The 19499-nt window shown below is 37.3% G+C and overlaps 2 protein-coding genes across 2 annotated transcripts; both read right to left on the bottom strand.

The window, feature by feature from the left end:
* Positions 1-1850: 1850 nt before the first annotated feature.
* Positions 1851-11259, bottom strand: LOC130411878 (uncharacterized). The gene is made up of 4 exons (XM_056736869.1): positions 10844-11259; positions 4413-7406; positions 2899-2973; positions 1851-2788 (listed from the first exon to the last, which is right to left on the bottom strand). Coding segments are annotated over exons 1-4 (3648 nt in total). The 5' UTR covers positions 10846-11259; the 3' UTR covers positions 1851-2211.
* A 1068-nt stretch (positions 11260-12327) lies between these two features.
* Positions 12328-13650, bottom strand: cbln17 (cerebellin 17). Its single transcript, XM_056736044.1, is given in 4 exon segments — positions 12328-12611; positions 12774-12902; positions 12993-13055; positions 13479-13650. Coding segments are annotated over 4 exon segments (648 nt in total).
* Positions 13651-19499: the final 5849 nt, after the last annotated feature.

Below are 19499 nucleotides of genomic sequence, written 5' to 3'. Positions count from 1 at the left end.
TCTGTGTTAAATAAATGAAAGGCGCAATATAAGGTTGAATTCAAAGTAACAAAATGTGTTGTCCTTGGACACACAGATGTGTTAAATTAAAGATAGATTGTGCTGATTTTAAAGTCTGCATGCAATTAAAAATTATCACTCAAATTGTTTTCACGCAGTGGTGAAGTATTTATCATAAATTATTTATCCCTGCACATCATTATTAAATTCATCTGCACTTGTAATCTTTAATCAAAAACGAAAACTTCCTCCCTCTCTCGAAACAACATCTCTTGACTTCTGGTCAAAAGGTATGGCGCGTGGGCGGGGCTACAATGACAAACAGATTGCAAACTGGAATTCAAATCTTTTCCTTTCAAACGATCCAATCAGTTGTCAGTGGATGAAATCAAGTCCAGTCTTACATTTTTGGTCATTGCAGAAGTCGTTTCACTTGGGTACACGTCAGGATATGAAAAAAAGACAATTTCTACTTCCGTTTTATGCAAACACAACAGTTTTTAGAGAGTTTTTCGTAAACACACTCAAAAAACATATTGTGACTATATATATATATATATATATATATATATATATAGATTTAGCCATTATATATATATACATAGATTTTCAGTCGGCACAAGTGCAAATTATCAAGTGTGGTAACACACTGTTCCTTAAACTTACAGAACTTTGAACCAATTGAAAAATTTAGATGTAGCCTGTCACTACAAGTTTCGAGCTGAGGTCTGATATGATTTGCAGTGTATGATTTCCCAGCACTCTATGATGCTCTGGTTAACACGCAAGTCTAATACAATTGCTCTTTGCAGTTGCAAATTTCATCATCAGTTTCTGTTATGAACATTGGAACAGCTACAAACCCTTTTAATCTCAAAACAGCCTGAAAGTACACTATAAATTATTAATCATCTAACTAAATCATGCATTATACAAGATAATTACAGTTTCATCTTCACAAACAGCATAAAACCCTTTTCAAAAAATCCTAAAAAGTGCCATAGAACTAGATTTACCATGTCAGCACCATGGAATTGAATTACCATGAAGTACAAAATATCAAAGTAGCGTTATATTATCATCTAAAACCATCATGTTACCAAAGTACTTTTTGTAGGAGGCATCATGAAAGTGACCTCATCTTGCTGACACACACTCACACACAGGTCAGGTCTTGACTTGGTTATTAATTCTGCCCTTTTTGGTTTGCTGTGTGTCATGGCGTATAATGGGAGTGTATTAGAATAGCTCAAGGTACAGGTCTTCTCTGAGGGGTAGCTGTGAGGTCCACTTGCTCTTTGATACGGAGAAAGAACCCTACCCTTGAGCTCTGCTGTAAAGGGATGCTGACATTTGGGTCTACTGTCACATTACACGCACTGCAGAGATTTACTTTTTTGTAGATTCTAGGCTGAGACAGAATCTAGTCCAAAATAGTGCATAGCCCCTGGCAGCAGCTTATTAATCAAAGAAAGCTAGCAGGGCATGAACAGCTCTAGAGTCGATTTAAAAGTGCGGTTACATAGATAGCCATGAGTGTGTCGAGGAAGCAAAATTTGAAGTTCTTTATGGTTCGCAGATCTCCCCCTACCAAGCATCGATCAACTTCCAAAGCCTTTAAGAAAACTATAGGGCCATATATTGTTTTGGGCTTTGGAGACCTCAAACATGCGTCCCTTCTCCTGCTGCAAGCATATCATATCTTTAAATGTAAGAGTAACTAGAGTGACTATGAACATTTTATTTGGAAGAAAAGATGCCAAAGACCTTCTTTGTTGCTTAACTTTGAACTTGCGTTTTATTTTGCTAAAATTCATTCACTGAAGCTCCACATGTCAGTCATGTCATGTAAAACATCACACTTTTTTTACCCCTAGCACATGATAGCTGTCCTCTTGTAAGATCATAAATGAAGTGATGTGTTCAACAATTTCACATCACGCCTTATTTTGAGGGGGGAAGCCCTTTATGCTTAGTCACAGCAAGCGTCATGGTATTCCAAACTCTGGTGCATTTATAGTTCAATTGTAATGGTAATGCTGCACGGTATTTGGCAAGGCAGTTCACAGTCACAGAATGTCAGGGAATATTGCTCCATTCCAAAAAAGATAAGTCAGACTTCATACTGCCTTAAAACCAAAAAGGGTTGAGACTTCACAAACCAGAGGGTAGAAAGTCATGCATGAAAATCAGACACTTGGCCTGACGTAGTCACTTCATTTGGATTTTGCGGGGTAGCCAGCCGAACAGCTTTCTGTATAACTTCTTTCTTTTGATTTTGTCTTTCAACAGTGGGTGATTCTGGGGGTTAGATTCGATCTGAGGCTGACACTGAAACGGAGGCATAATCGGATATTGAGCTTGTGTCTGAGACAAATTCTGAGACTGAATTTGATAGATAATCTGAGACTGAGCCTGAGATGTAATCTGTGGCATCATCTGACACTGACTACGGGATTGAATCTCAGATTTACTATGAGAAATAATGTGAGATTGATTTTGAGTCTGACTGTGAGAAATAGTATGAGGCTGACTCTCAGTCTGAGACTGAGTTTGAATCTGAGACTTAATCTGAGAAATAATCTGAGGCTGACTCTGACTATCAGATTGCGTTTGGCTCATAATGTTGATGCTGAGTTGATGTAATTTGTGGTTTTGAATGAGTGTGGCGAGTAAAGAAAGAGATCCTTCGTATCCTTCATCTCTTCTTCTCTCTGGGGATCGAGGGCACAGGCTCTGGAATAAATCCTTGAATCGTCTTTCCTGTTGACGGAAATCGTACTCCACACTAGAACAAACACAGCATCAGAAAAGAGGGTGTGAGGTAGAAAGTGAAAGGTAGGTGGCATTAAAGAGCACGTTTCTCTTGTAGTGTGTTGTGTTTATGGTGGTTGTCACCTGTAGACGGCACACGCAGTTTTCTGACAAGTGGGACAGTCACTTAGGTCTTGGCCAGTACGAAAACATCTCCGACTACAAAGGGAGCAACAGGGATAGGATATAAATGGAAAATGTACAACATATTTTTAATTAAATCAATTTAATTTAATTTAATTTAATTTAATTTAATTTAATTTAATTTAATTTAATTTAATTTAATTTAATTTAATTTAATTTAATTTAATTTAATTTAATTTAATTTAATTTAATTTAATTTAATTTAATTTAATTTAATTTAATTTAATTTAATTTATGCATATGTTTTTGGTTTATTATTTACACTGCAAAACCATTTAAAAGCAACACACATAAACAAATCACTGTGTTATTTCTTGGGACAACGTGTTTTGTGTTACTTCAACTAAATCAACATTAAAAGTAACACATAGGCCCGGTTTCACAGACAAGGCTTAAAGCTAGTCCCAGGCTTAAATTACAGTTTGACCTTTTTTAACTGATTTTAACTTGCCCAGAAATATCTTAAAACATATCGGTGACATTGTTTAGTCTCATGATGCACACCAGTAATGTCCATTTCTAAGGCATTTTTATAAAAGCGAAATAAATATCTTAATTCAACTAAGGCATAGTCCTGGCTTAAATTAAGTTGTGTCTGTGAAACTGGGTAAAAATGTGTTAAATAAATAACACAAATCCATTTCTTAAAATTAGCACATCTATTTTAGAGTATAGATTATAAATCAACCTAAAAATGGTAAAATTGTATTGTGTACGTAAATACTTTAATACAATTAAACAAACTTGTTATATTTTGACAATACATTCATTATGCTTCCACAAAAACAAAAACTTTTCAATTCAATTATTTGTGGGCTTAACTGTGAACAATAGTCCATTTTAATTAGTTTCTTATAAGGGTTTTAATTAAATGTATTAATTTTACATATGGTCAAATGGAGTTATAAGATAAAAACATATTTCATTATGTAAGTATATTCTTTATTATGTATAATTTGACACGTTTTCTAAAGGCAATGTTTAAGTTTAATGATGCAAGTCTAACCTAATATTGTAATAATATATTCACTTTTATTTTCTTGAAGGTTTATTCTTCAGATAGTTTAATCTAGAAACAGACTGGATTCTATTTTCAGTATTATTTTATTCTCCATTATTTTGTGTTCACTTTATTCTCTTAAAACATAACAAGTGTACTGACTTTAATTTTGGCACACTAATTTTATTATTGTAACTTATTTACTTATTTTCCCTCTACTAACTCATACAGTCTCTTTAAATGCAGTCAGTGTCCTGCTAAAAACTGCTAATTTACAGGAATTATTGACCTGCCCTTTCAGATAAAACTACATCTACATAAAATTAAATCACAAATGCATTCTTTCATAGCAGCACCACTCTGGATATTTATTACAATTACCTCTAACACATCCTGTCCTCCATTCGCACTTGTCTACTATCTGCTAATCTTAGAAACTCTCTCTGTCTCTCACCCTTTGCTAAGCGCATGGCTCATCTCCAAGTCCTGGATGATGTTGAGCAGAGTTGTGATTCTCTCCTTGTTGGCCTGCAGATTCACCTCCACTGTCTCTAATCTTTGCTTATTGTCTCGTGGTCTGCTGCATTGGGGCGATGCGGGTAGCAACCGGACAGCAGAAGGAGGGTGGTCGTGCGTTAGGGAACACCGTTCATTTGAGACGGACCCAACAGCCTGTGAGATGGAACCGGAATGAAACTCCATCTGTGCTTTGGCATTCTTAAGACTATCAACATTCTGTTTGTGCTGCATAGGCGCGTGTCCGAGGGACAAGTTTCGGGGCGAATTGTCTGAGGGTGATGGAAGCGGGTGTCGATTAGAGACTGCATTTGGGCCGTTGTCAGAGTCTTCCATTACAAATGTAAAAACGGGAGCTGGTGGAGGTGCGGATGAAGGCTTTGGAGGTGCGATTTGTGCTCTCTGGGTCATAGAAGGGGGTGGTTTGTTTGGAGGCCTAAGTGGTTGTTTGGGTTGCGAGGCATTGATCGTTTGATGATCTGGTTCTGTTGTTTTAGCGTTCCCTTGAATCCTTGACTCGTCACTCAAAGACTTAAATCCAGTCTTGGCGTTTGAGTCAGTTGGAGGAAAAGCCCTAGTGGATGAAATGGCCAGTAATGAGGACTCAAGAGTGCCATTACTCAGCGGATTTAGGACAGAACGTCTGAGAACTTCGGGCTCTGTCTGCCTGCACTGTGCGTTTGAATAAACGCATAGAGAGTGCGAGGCTGTTTTGACCCCGGGGCTCGTTCGGGAACATTCTTTGGTGTGCGACTGATTCTCCACCTTAGTCTGAGTGGCTGTAAATGCATTTGAGAGGTTTTGATGGTCGATTGTTTGTGTTGTAAATGGCGCCTGGTGATGGGCTGTCGTATTTGGGTCATGTAAAAACAATTGAGTGTCATTCTGGCTTTTTGACTCAGGGTGGGGATATGACAGCGTGGCTTTATTTGAGGTTATACCCCGCAGGGATGCGCTGCTGGTGTGTTTTCTGTGAGCGCTGGCATGAGAGGATGTCTGGGAAGGCTGCTTGTGTGTGTTCGTGTGCGAAGACGCGTTTTGAGATGGATTTGTGTCGGCGTGCATCGACGCATGACAACACGAGTGTACTTCTCTGTGAGGCCCTGAGTGTGTATGTGTGTGATTTACCAATGGAACTTGTGAATGTAATTCAGGAGGAGAGGCGGCCGAGGATTCTGTGTCTTTGTCAGTAGAGATTTGCGTGACGTTTTGAGGCTTAATGCTCGTGTGCGAGAACATCGACGGTTTAGAGTGCGTGTCAGATTTGAAGTGTAACCCGTTAGGGAATTGATTCTGTTTTGGTACAATGGAAGCATTTGGGGATATGACACCTTTATTTGCACAACTCTGCGATGTAGTTTGATGTTTAACGTTTGAATGTAAATGAAAAGATGTGGAGGATTTAGTATTCGATTTGGAATCTGTGCTTATCTGATTTGACTGTAATGTATCAGAGCATTTAAAAAGTGTGCTAGTATTTTTTATGCTTGTATTTTTTAAACTATGTTGTTTCTGGTTTTGTAATGCGCAAGTGGTAGTTTCGGCTTTCGGGTTGGTTTGAGCGAATATCTGTTGTTTTACTGAGGATTGAAAAGGTTTGATGTGTGTCTTATTCTGTGGTTTGTGTATGCTCTGAGATTCAGACTGTGAGGGTGCCGGCTGGTTTTCTTGGTTTAGCTGTTTCTCATTTAGGTTGGACTGTTTAGTTGATCTGAGGTGTGCGTTCACATGTGGTGTGCTGGTCACCTCTGTACTTGATACTGGTTTCTGAGTGAGGCCATCTTTGGGCACGTGGGTAGGGTGCGGAGTCAGAGGGGGTCTTGGTGGACATGTGTTTAGATGTGCAGAAGGCTTCTGATTGTTCCGGTTCAAAGGTGCGTTTACCACCCTTGACGGAGTTTTGTCCTCTATCACACTAACAGCGAGTGTGTGTGTCTGTGGAACTGATGTGTGACCGGTGAGATTAATGTGTGTGTCAGCACAAGATTCCCATTTGACCGTATGATGATTAGTAAGGTTTGATGCTTCACTCTGCTGAGCAGTCAGAAGAGATAATGGCCAGTTTTTGTTTATGTTCACATTGAGGTAGGGATGAAGGTTTGGGGTGATGGGATGCTGGTCTGACCGTGCAGTACTCCGATCAATTTGTCTTTCAATTTGCATGTATGAATGGAACTGCGAAAGTGGAGATCCCAAAGAACCAACTGAAGTTGGTGGGGTAATTGTCTTGGTTTGGCTGAAAAGTGCAGGAGGAACCGGATTCTGCCTTCCTCCACAAGTGCTGCAGATGGACATGGAGCATAAGGTTAACATTTCCTTTCGAGAGCGAGGAGGTTTCTGTCCTGTAGCTGGCTCCACCCCTTCGGTGACATCACTACTGATCCCACCCATTACTTCAGAGTCAACCACACTCCCATTGGTAATGTGACAATTCCACTTGGATTTTACTTTGCTGGTAGCTACGCCCCTCACTACAGGACTGGATTTAATTTGTCTGTTTGTATGCAAAGAAATATCACTTTCCAGTCCTTCAAAAGTGACACCCTTTTTAATTTTGTTCTCCAAACTCTTTCTATTATTAATGATGCTTTTTGTTTTGTCTTTTCCACCTTCGTCATTCATCACAGCCTCATTTGGAAGGTGGCCATTAGGTGGCATGATTGTGTCCATTTGTTTGGCCTCCAGATAAGACTGATTGTTTCGTATCGCAGGCGACGTCTGCACTCCAATATTACAATGATGAGACATTGTCAGAGCTGCCATACTTCTGGTCTCATTTGCCACTGTCCTCCAACCACGTGTTCCTACCAGCGCAGGTTCTCCAAGAACTGGCACAGGGGTAGTGTGGTCAGCTGCCCGTCTACCCATCTCAAGTATATCTGGCTCAGGCAGAATTGGGTATAAATCGATGCGTTTGACAACTATAATGCACCTAAGGGGAAGAAGAAGATAACTGTTAAGTTAAGTCCATTGATTGACCAAATGTCATGACAAAGGAAGACAGACGGACTTAATATCACTTGTTTTCATGTTTGGAGTCCACGTTATTTATGGTGGAGTAGATCTTTCTTAAATAATGACATAAAAACAATGCCTGCTCAAATTTAATACCAAGCATAGTTACAAATGTTTCATATTTTATATGAGGAGTTTATTTGCAAAAACAGATAATCTTAAATCAATGGTCATCATGTTTTATTGTGTAGTTAGATGTTTTTTATATATTTAACACTAAATAGAAACAACCCAACTGCAGATTGACTGATGATAATTGGAATACGCAATACAAAAGCATGATGTTTTTGCAATATGATCTGTTCTTGAAAATTAACTCTTATATATAAACCAATTTAAATGAATGAAGACATGCAAATTGAAGTATTTCAATATTTCAATAAAAATTAACTTTTACAGATATCACAAAAGTTAACTTTTCAATTTATTTTTCATTGTATACTAAGCAAATTATCAAATCTACATAATTACATCAGGATACCAGTAAGTCATGAAGACATACACGGCATACCAATGTCTCACTTTTCAGAGAATGACCCATATACAAAAGACGCTACCATCTGCTACTGCATGCAGAAAGAAGTACAGTATATCTAGACACAAGTTGAAAGAGCAGACTTGCAAAAGTCGAGGTGCAATCCTTTATAAGAAGTAAGATGCCAACAAAAACTCTTGCAATGCTTCAATAATGACAGTGCTGTTTCAGAAAGCAAGGCATGATAATAGAAAAAACAAAAGACCTTCTTACTTAAACTAGATGAGTCCAATTTGGAGACAGTAAGCAGAAAAGGTGAGAGAGAGAGAGAGAGAGAGAGAGAGAGAGAGAGAGAGAGAGAGAGAGAGAGAGAGAAAAGCACAAAGTGAAATTCAGAGGACGGGGTGAAATCAAATAGAGTTAAATAAAGTATTTGTGTTAGTGTGTGTGTGTGTGTTTCTGTGAGAGTGAGAGAAGGAGAGAGAGAGAGAGAGAGAGAGAGAGAGAGAGAGAGAGAGAGAGAAAAGCACAAAGTGAAATTCAGAGGACAGGGTGAAATCAAATAGAGTTAAATAAAGTATTTGTGTTAGTGTGTGTGTGTGTTTCTGTGAGAGTGAGAGAGGGAGAGAGAGAGAGAGAGAGAGAGAGAGAGAGAGAGAGAGAGAGACATAAAGCCCTCGAACACCAAGAGATGAGCAAAGAAATGAATCCTCTCTGTTAGCTCGTCCAGAGATTCAGTTCTGATATTTCAATCCTAACATCTACAAATGGTCTCAACCACAAGAATACTTACAAAATCACACTCAACCAAATTTCAACACAAATGAAACAAAACTATATCACTCATAGGGAAACCCAAACAAAGTGAAATAATTTTTATTTTGCCCTAAAGAGAGAATACAGTATGGCAGACTATCTGTACACAGTGATAGATAAATAACTAAGAGCCACGTTGACAAGATACAGACTCAGTGGACATATGCTCACTATAGAGACGGGCAGACACAGACAAACATGGCTGCCAAAGGACCAGAGACTGTGTCCACTCTGACAATTCAAACAACTGAGAACTCCATTTCCTAACAGAATGCACAAAATACATGAATATACGGACAAAGTTTAATGGAAAGATCAAGTACATCATACGTTTGAAGACGAGAAAACTGGCGAGATGAGAAACTGCCGTATCTGTTAGGAGAACACAAGGACTGCTGTGTGTTAGCTGCACAATATGTGTTTGCCAGTCACAACAAAAGAGAAAACATTGAATCTGCCCTGACCTGATGTTTCCAACGTATGTACAGAACCTTAAATTATTATATCCCTTTATTCTGACACTTAAATGTATATTTTGCTATTGTAAATCTTTAAACTGTACTCTATTTCTGTTTTTATATATTTACATATATTACATATTTACAGGATATGTCAAGTCCTGCCATGACAAAAGAACAACCAGCTCAACATAACAAAACACTGACACAACACACACAAACTGACACTATAGGAAAGGATCCTGTCACCCTCACTCAGAACTTTCATCCAAACTCTCTGTATATATACTTACTGTATACACTTTTATTTCATTTTTATCTTAATCTGTATTTGTGCAGAATGTTTATGTTTAATTTTCTTGTGCTTTGACAATGTAAAATTTGTTTTATAAGGCCAATAAAGCTTCTTTTAATCCTGAATCTTAAGAGAGATCACTACATATGATTTTGCAGATTTGATCACCTCTGATCTATTATTCAATAAACTAAGTTTTCACAAATAAAGAGAATATGTGGTCTGTTTGCTTCGAGTTTAACCTTGTCAACATAGGTGTGTGTATGTGTGTGGTGACTAATTAAATATTTCACACACTGCTAAACGTTTTGTTCTGCTCTGACATGACTCTCTCCCTCCTTTCCGCTGATACACCTGGACCCCTGCCAGCCTGGCTATCTCTCCCCCCTCTCTCTCTCTCTCTCTCGCTCTTCCAACCCACCTTGGGCATCTGATAATTTCTGCAATCTTCTGACAAAGACCGTTTTAATCAACGGGTGACAATAGTTTTCTAATGAACCACTATTTCAAAAACCTGTGTGTGGGTCATGTTTTGCCTACATTGTGGGGACTAAATGTCGTACAAGGGTAGTAAAACCAAACATCACTGAGGATCAGCCAGTGGTTCCCATGAGAAAAACAATTGAGGAAACATAATCAATTTAAAATTTCAGGAAAAGCTTTTTGCAAATACAGAATACAGAAGTTATTACAACGTCCCAATCGTCAAACCAAAAGTCAACGTGTGGGTGTCAAATATAAAGAGATATGATGTGAAGAATCAATATGACATGAAAACTTTGAAGTCACACAATGAACATGCTTACAGTACTGTCATCAGTAAAATCTAACTTCGTCAGATCCTTTCATCTCATTATTATTGAACACATACGTTCTCTCAGCCTTCAACGTGATTTCACATCATCATTTTGTTCAGTCTCTCTCTTTATGATCAGTTGTGGATGTCAAATTGACCCCTCTGGGTGGCACCACATGTGACAACATAACAACAGCCCAAACTCACTCCCTCACTAAGAAACCTCCTAGTTTAGGGAGTACATGAGTAAATATTTCCATTAGATTTTACTAACATTTTTATCTTGCTAAATAGACAAAATAGAGAATACCTTTAACGATGAAAATAAACAATGCAGTCTACTGTATTTGAACATACATCGCCCGAATGAGCGCCACAGCTTGATGGATCAAAACACACGCATGAACTGCTAGGCCAGAACTCAGAGATTTTAATTAATAGATACATGATGAAATGAGATGAAGACACAAACAATAGGCATTCACTTGATTCACGAGGACCTACCCTCACTTACATCTTAAGACCCGAACTCCAGATCTTCTCGACATGTTGCAGGTGTTTATCTGAAGGTTTCAGTATCCAGAAAAGGTCCAGTTGTCCAGTAAGTGGGGACAGCGAGGAGTCTCTCTAATATGACTCAAATCTGCACTTGAGATTGTATTCAAACACAGCACCTGCCTTCCCTGTCACTTCTCCAGCTCTCCGCAGACAGTAATCATGGTCCCTCAGATGCTGATTGGATGCCGTTCAGCAGCGTCTCGCTCCTCTCTGGAGGCGTCTGCTTTTGATTTGTTTTGATTTGCTCTCACCTTCGATTGCTGAGGCAGCAAGTACAAAGATGCATTGATCAGTGTCCTCAGCTTTGTGCACTCTCTCTCTCCTTCTCTTTCTCACACGTACACACACATACATACTAGGTCACTCTTTCTCTCTCAACCTCTCTGCCTCACCCTCTTTCACATATGCATATCCTGTGCTGGGTCAGTGGCATCCTAAATTCAGCTGAAATTAGGAAGGGTGGGAAGGGAGAGAGAGAGAGAGAGAGAGAGAGAGAGAGCTCTTCTCCATGCCAAGGGGCTGTCTGAAAATTACCGACATTATACAAAAACACATTGATAGGTGGAGGTATAAGGAATTTTTGATTTTTTACATAAATATGGATGATCATTCAGAGCATACAGATAAGATAAAAGGCATAATTGTGCTGTTTTGTTTGAATTGATAATGTATGAAATATGAAATATACTGCTCAAGAATATAGTATATTATGTACCCTTCTCAAAATAAATGTGTCATGATATATGTTAATACATATCAAAATTGGCATTTATAGAAGGGTTCTATATTTGATAGTGGAAAGAAAAAGAATACATGTATCATGTAGAAAGACTTGAATTCATATTTTTGTTTATTATAAGTTTTTAAAAATGCATTTTGTATATAAATAAGCTTGTGTATTATCAGAAGGGGTGTATTTTTACCATGCATCATTCCAATACACTAGATGTCACCCTTTAGCAAAGCAAATATCAGAGATTGGTGGTGAGGGGTTTAAAAAAAGAGTTTTCTTCAATAGAAATGCATTTTGTATTTAATTATGCCTATTTAACATGAACCATAGCATTCTAAAATATATAATAACAATAATTAATTTTACATGAGTACATTACGAGTTATTAAAAATGTAAGATATATAATATTTTTTGAAGGAAATTTCCATAATTTACTTTTGTCAAACATGCAGATGCTGTAAGGTCAGGACAACAAGAATGCACTGTTGTAACCTGAAATGATATTGGCTTTTTCAGTCACGCCTTTTAATGATTAATAACCTAATTTCTGTTAATTTATAACATAAAACAATGTTTTACCTCAACAGAGTTGACACCATTTTACCAAATTGTGAAATAAGTTGTGAAATGTTGTGGCAATTTGTAAAATCACTTGTTCTGTTGGTGAAAGGAAGGACCAGATACTATGGGTATATATACTACACTACTATAGAGGGTAAATGAGGAATCCACTAAAAGTGCTGAGGTTATCTGTACTGTCATAGACGGCGTAACCTATGTTAAGCTTCATGCTAACTACATCACCAAATTCCAGCTACAGAACAGCTGCATTTGATCCATATCAGTGCTCATTGTGGCTACGCCATTGACCTATTGACACAATCTTTACGTTATTTCTATACAAGAATCCACCCAAAGATGTCAACTTCTGAGGACTACATACTGTGAATCTGAAGTAGTAAACTCCTTTAACTGTTGCTGTGAAGAGACCTGCCATTGAAAAAAAACAAATGCAAAATTGCTAAATAAATTGAATGAGTTAAAGATAAAATTCTATGCAAGTTCTATGAAAAATGTGTAATTTCATTGCATAATAACATAAAAAACATAGGGAATGATTTTAGGGAAGAAATTAAATGTGCACTGACTTACCAGTTATTGGGTTGTAGTTGTTGCCAATATTGGTGAAGACATTATTGAACGTCAGTGTGATGTCAGTATCGTAGGGACCTAAATGTCCACGGTGCCCTAAATCAGCTGAAAATGCCACCTTTGGACCTTCTGTCAGCGGAAAATGACAAATCAGTCAAAGGGCCCAACATACAAACATCTAGTCGGAATATTATAGTCCTATTACACATATTGATTTACCTGTTTTCTCATTCTTAAATTCTTCCATCATGGCCTCAGTGTACTTCAGTCGCTCACTCAGCCCTAGAATTATAAAAATCATCCATTTCACTAAAATTTAATTTGTTAAATATTTTTAAGTAAAAATGTTTTCTATTTCAGTTTAATGTGTAGCGTCAACAAACCTTAGCAGGCCTTATCAACCCAAACACAACCAAATATGTAAACATTGTGTCAAAAAGTTGTATATTTTGAGTGCTGCTTCAACAATACGTCCAACTTTTTATGATGATGGGCATGGCAACTTGCAATGAGCTAAAAGTTTGTGTCTTCACTTAAATGGATGACACTTGCCTCGATGTGGCCTTCTACGTATAGCTGTAAAGTGCATGAAACCGCAACGTGTGCCGTTTGTTATTGCTCACTGCCCCACCTCTTGATTACAATACTACTAAATGTATAGTACTAGCTAAATCATTTTAAATGGTTAGGAACACGCATAATTGCCTGAGTTCTCTTCCATCAGCATGTTTATAATGACCTTCTGATCAACTATCATATCTCTGACATCCCTCATTTCATTCTAGATGTTTTGCTTGGTATTTTTCTCTGGTGCATCAGGTTCTTCTGCATGAAGTGACGTTGAGTACAACAACAGCAGAGAGAAAATCACTTTCATCATGTGTTTATACAGAAAAACTGGTTAATCAGCCTAAAATAGTACTGTAGAATGAAAGACACCAAACATGAGATCCTATCTTCAAATGAACCCACATTTATACTATTTGGATATCATCACTTAATCAGTAAATCATTACTACTCACCATTGACTCATTAAGCTATCTCATAAATAAACTGCTTTAGGCCTGTATCAACAAATGTCAGAGATCAAAGATTAAATATCGGGGTGTAGAGAGAATGATCATGATTTTGAACACTGATCTTGCATTTATTTGTCAGGTTTATTGGTTGGCTAATGAATGTGAATTCTCTTTGTTTAGAATTTCATCCATTGTTTCATATAGGCTACAACAAATTGTTTTTATGCATAAAAATACACAGTCTTTATTATATTTTTTACTTATTGGTAGGCTATAGCTGTGTCATGGTATATCTAACTGAACTTATAATGTTGTGTTTGTACATTAGATATGTAGTTCGCCTTTAAAATATCAGTTATTTCTATTACAGACATTATACATTTTTATCCTAACGATTAAAATTTGACTATTAGCTGAACTGTAATTTAGCCAAATAAGGAGTCCCTCTCTCTGAAAAGAAAACGGAAATGTTTTTGTATTTAACAGAATCCTGTGTACAAGCAGGGACTGAATGAGATGTTGATTACAGAGAAAGAATTACAGTTTTTACAAGTCATACAATATGGACAATTTCTATTGATATTAATAAATCAATTTACCTTAGAATGCATGACTAACATATACACATCATGGGTAAGTAAAGTAAAACATTAAATTGTCATCCCCACCTTGCTTAACTCCATAACTATGTCATTTAATTTGATACAAAATGACCCCAGTGCAGTGTCTATTATAGAAAAAGTGCCATGTTTTTACTGCAGTCAAGTGCTCCTGCCTGCCTGATGCCCTTGAGGCACAAGCGCAGCTCTTTAAAATGCAAAGAACGTTGCCTGCATCCGGCTGCAGCAAAATACTGTAAAACTCTTTATGTTTGACTTGTTTGATCAACCAATCATGTATTACAAAAGCATTCTGTTCTATGACTAAGAAAATGTTCACTTCAATTAGAAATGTTATTTTAAAAAGACAAAGATTCAGAATGTTTTAAGTGCCTATGGTAATTTGTATCATATAGATAGACAAGGAAACTGTTAAGCAAGTAGAACATATTTAAGTATGATTCCAGCTTGTTCTGCACGCATCTTGGAGTGAGTTTAATACAGGGACTCTTAATTTGTAAGAATAGAAGAGCAATGCAATGCATCAGGACAGATGAGTACAAACAAGTCTGAAGACAAATTAAGCAAATTGAGTTAAAGCAAATATATTCAATTCAAATTACAATGTACAAATTGCAGACATTATCAGCAAAAATATTGCATACATTAGCTAAATGAAAGAATATGCTACATGGTAGGTTGTGGGAATTTAGATGACCGAGGATTCTGATGCTCAATTCTTTGCCTTCTCAATATTACGATGCTAGTATCAGCAATTAAATTTAGGGTACAGAGTTTTCAAAAACTCGAGCAGATGGGTAACAACTCTGCCCTCACGCACTCTCCTTTTCTACCCGCAGCACCCATTTACTTCCCCCCTCTAGGAGAAAGACAAAAATAAAAGTCCTCAGTAGAATGAGAAATAACAAATAATAAAGGACGAAAAAAACACAAATTAATCACAAAATGAAAAACAAATACAAACACAAATATTCATATTAGGCCTATATATGTTAACATATATAAGAAAATCTTCTTCCTAGTTGTGTTAACATGTCTTCCATAACATGAAGAGCAATAGTATCTGATTGAATAATTGTCTGTAATAATTACCTCATGTATTTCTCAGGGACAGAAATGAGGTACAGAAAAATATTTTTTATGTATTTTATTTAAAGAGTGATATCAGTTAAAGTGTTGTTGGCAGAATGTTTTTCAACTTTAGGCACACATTGTTAAGTCACATTTTATCTGTATGTATGCTCCCTGAGATTTAAACCAGCAATTGCACTTGTATGTTCACAATTGCTGTTAAACAAAAAAAAATGTAAATAAAAAACGTTTTAATAAAGGCTATGTGATCTTTTTTCCCTTTATTTGCCACGTTTGCCATAATTATTGGCAGATAATGAGTTCCAATATTTGCTGTACAGCCATGCAGCAAATACAAAGAATGACTGTAGACAACTTTCGTTTGTTTCTATTACTCCATCACTCACTAAGACCAATATACTTGTAATGATACTGGAAATTCAGTAACTTTTTATTATCCCCATGTTAATTATTTGATCAACAGGTTATATATTTTGTTTCTGTAAGTGATTTAAACACAGCTTGAAGTCTATCATTAATATGTCGTGCAGATTCATGTGATTACATCAATTGGCTTGCCTGACTTTGCTTCTAAATAATTTGTGCAAATAGGCTTGCTAGTTTGTTTATTTTTTTTAACATAAATGAAATCCGTGGGAATGAATTAGAATTAATAAATACATATATTGATGTTTTTAGTTTTATTTTCTATCAATAGTTAAGGATGTTCTGTTAAATTTGCACAGCTTTTTACAGAAAACTAAAAATGTTTTATAAAATAAAATGAACACTTGTACTTGCACAAATCAAACACCAGAGGAGCGCAAGTGAGTCGCACCGAAACCCCACCCCCTGGGCGGTCTTCCTCTGTCTGGTCCGCCTATTTCCTGCTGTAGTTCCGCCTATTTTTTCCCCCTTCTCGCGGCCCCGCCCGACCATCTGTCACAATGCCGACATTTCCTGCAGTCCAGCTGCCAGTCCTTCCTGCTTTTCTGTAGCTAACAGGATGAAAGGATCCCATTCATCCATCGCCCCCCTCCTCACCCTCTTCCTTTATTCCGTGTCCATGGGAATCAAGTAACTCTGGGGCACAAGAAAATGCCGCATAAACATGTGCGCTGTCCTCACGCCAAGCACGTCAGCACGAAGAACGGTATTGTTTGGGGTTTTAAAGTTTAAAGAGACACAGTACGAACACTTTAAACACACAAACACCGTGTACTGTCATTAGAGCTCCCTAAACCAGTCTTTTTAAGCTTTTACAGTACAGGAAATGTTTGAATTGGGACCTGTGTGGGGCACTATAGTGTTCTGGTCTATACAGTCTATGGTTCTGATTGAATAGAAGACGAATGAGAAAACTTAAAAATGATTTGTTTTCAAATTCCTCAACAAACTTGCATGGAACAAACAGTTATAATCGAACCAGAGAAAGCACAGTTAATGTGGAGGTAATACTAGAACATGTTTTTCTTTCAGGAAGGTATGAAATTCTAGGTCACCCCCTCCTTTTGGCATCCTGACTAAGTCCACAAGGCCTTTTATGGGAATTAAAGAGTCAAACAGAGGAGAGAAAGTTGAGAACAGACAGAACCAAAATTGTTACACAGGAGCGTATGTGACTAACAACAGAAGTTTCTAGGTCATGACAAATGCAAAGTGTTATCTGTTTGTGTCCTTTAAAAAAGACGAAAGTCAAGAACTAGTTTAAGTTTATGGATTACACAGCTTTGTTTAGCTTGTCTATAGCTTGTGGTTTCTTGCTGTAGGCTGTGTGCATGTGATTTGTTGTAATGAATGCACTGTGCTGTCTGATCACATGCCTTTCGTTCATATCTCCGATGAAAACAAATTTGTTGAGAATGCCTTTCTTTATGACACACACACATATCCCCACACACACTGTCAATGTTTCAGTAGGGGGAGCTATTGAACTACGAATGGGCATTTTTGTGCCTGACGGTTTATCCCATTTTATATTTTTTACACAAAATACTATAACATACACAGAATACTATACTACTCATGCTACCGTAAACGGACTGATGTTGTGATCTCAGTTATAGCATAACTTTTATTAAAGTTTTAATTCTCCCATCCCCCTGCCCAGTGTGAGTCATGCCTAGTCATCCGTGCACAGACTGACACACATTTGGTGTGGAAGAGGGAAGAGGGAAGGGAGGTTATGGGGGCTCTAAAAGGGGACAGAATCCTCCCTAGACACAGCTTTAAGAAGCTGAGGATTAGTAAACACAGCCATCTGTCTATCTGTGTCTCTCGCTCAAGTGTGTGTTAGTAAGAACAGACAGAGTTAATTCCATCATCGTTAATTATCATTTTTTATTTTTGTTGTTTTCATTTTCAAAGTACAGCCCTTTGAGAGATACTGGTTGTATTGTAAACCACTGTCTACTTATGTTGGTTTACTTCTTGTATTGTTTTACATTGTCTTGTTCTTGACACATACATTTTGGTGATCTGTGTTTGGGGGTGGGGTGCCTTTTAAAAAGAATGCTATTGAATGCAGCTGCTGGTTTGACCTCCGTAGGGTCAGGGTTATTCCTGGAGCAGCTGCCAGTGAGTCTGTGGGTGGCTGGATGTAAAAAAGGCCAAGAAAATGAATTTGTAGTACTGAACTGGTCTGTGCATCTGTTGTTCTGTTTGTCACTATAGGTATGCTCGCATGAAACATACTGTATCTTTTACTGTTGGTAAAAAAGCCACCGACTGTGTAGATCACGTGCTTTCGGTATTCAAAACATCTGTGTGTTATTTGATGTGTTAGTATACTTCCCTTGTTATTGGCTGTGCTAAACAAAGCCTGGATGCTTTATTACCTTCTCTTCTCCCACAATGCAAATCATCTTCCGCATGTGCCATCCATTGGGTTTCATAGAAACATGTTTGCATTCAGACTTACATACTTTGCAAATGTGCAAATACAAAAAGGTATTTGCATTTACATTGGGTGAAGTGCCCAAATGAGGCATGGCTGGTTAACTTCAAACATATGCAGACGTTTAACCCTTTCAAGCGGTGGCCTTTTTATTATCAACATCTGTTTTGGGTTATAAATGCAATGTAAAATCAAATTTCGTTCTCAGTATGTCCATCACAATCTCATTTGCAATTGTACAATGAGGACAGTTGGGGGCACTCCAATATCACTGCACGTCTTTCTGTGGCTGATACAGCTGTGTGTGTGTGCACGTGTGTGTGTGTATGTCTCCTCTCTGCTGTGCCACTGTGCTCTATTTGTCAGGAAAGACCTTGGAAAATAATTCTGGGAGTTTGTAAACCCTCTTATCAGAGCAGGCCACTGTTGGTATGCGTTTATGGAATGTGCAAGCAGGATTAGGGTTGCCACACTGGGATAGATGAAAGTGTTCTGGTGTGAGGTGAAATAGTATTGTTCAATTTATCTGCTTAGGCCGAAAAAGACAGCAACAGTATCTTCTTAGAGAGAGAGAGAGAGAGAGAGAGAGAGAGAGCCTTGCAATTAAAATCGTGAAGACAAAGAAAAATAACAGTGAGCGCATTTAATCCACTTATTCTTCTGGAGATGAGGGGCTACATAGAAAATCTGGCACTCATGAAGTTTTGCGTGACATGTGAAAAACTTTGAGATTTTGTGTCTTTGTTCAGAACAGCTCTTCAGAGATATTACAAGACCCTTTATGGCTTTGTGAAAAGGCTTACTTCTGTCTTCTTTCTTTGTGTATACTGGGTTTAGTGTGTGTTTACATATGTCTGTGTAATGTGCATATTAATATTGTATTTATAAACACATACATGTACATATATATATATTTAAGAAAATTAGAAAAAATCACTAAATGTTTATATTTGATTTATAGTATATAATAATTTTTATATATAAATGCAGATACATCCTAAAAATGTACATTTATGTGTATGTGTTTATAAATTCAAAATGAATATGCACAGTGAACAGATGTACTGTATATTATGTAATTAGTAGTATTTACACACAAAGGTTTATTCTGGATGCGAT

Source organism: Triplophysa dalaica, chromosome 22 (genome assembly GCF_015846415.1).
Source record: "Triplophysa dalaica isolate WHDGS20190420 chromosome 22, ASM1584641v1, whole genome shotgun sequence".
NCBI lineage: Eukaryota > Metazoa > Chordata > Actinopteri > Cypriniformes > Nemacheilidae > Triplophysa > Triplophysa dalaica.
This window is presented reverse-complemented; position numbering and strand designations above follow the sequence as displayed.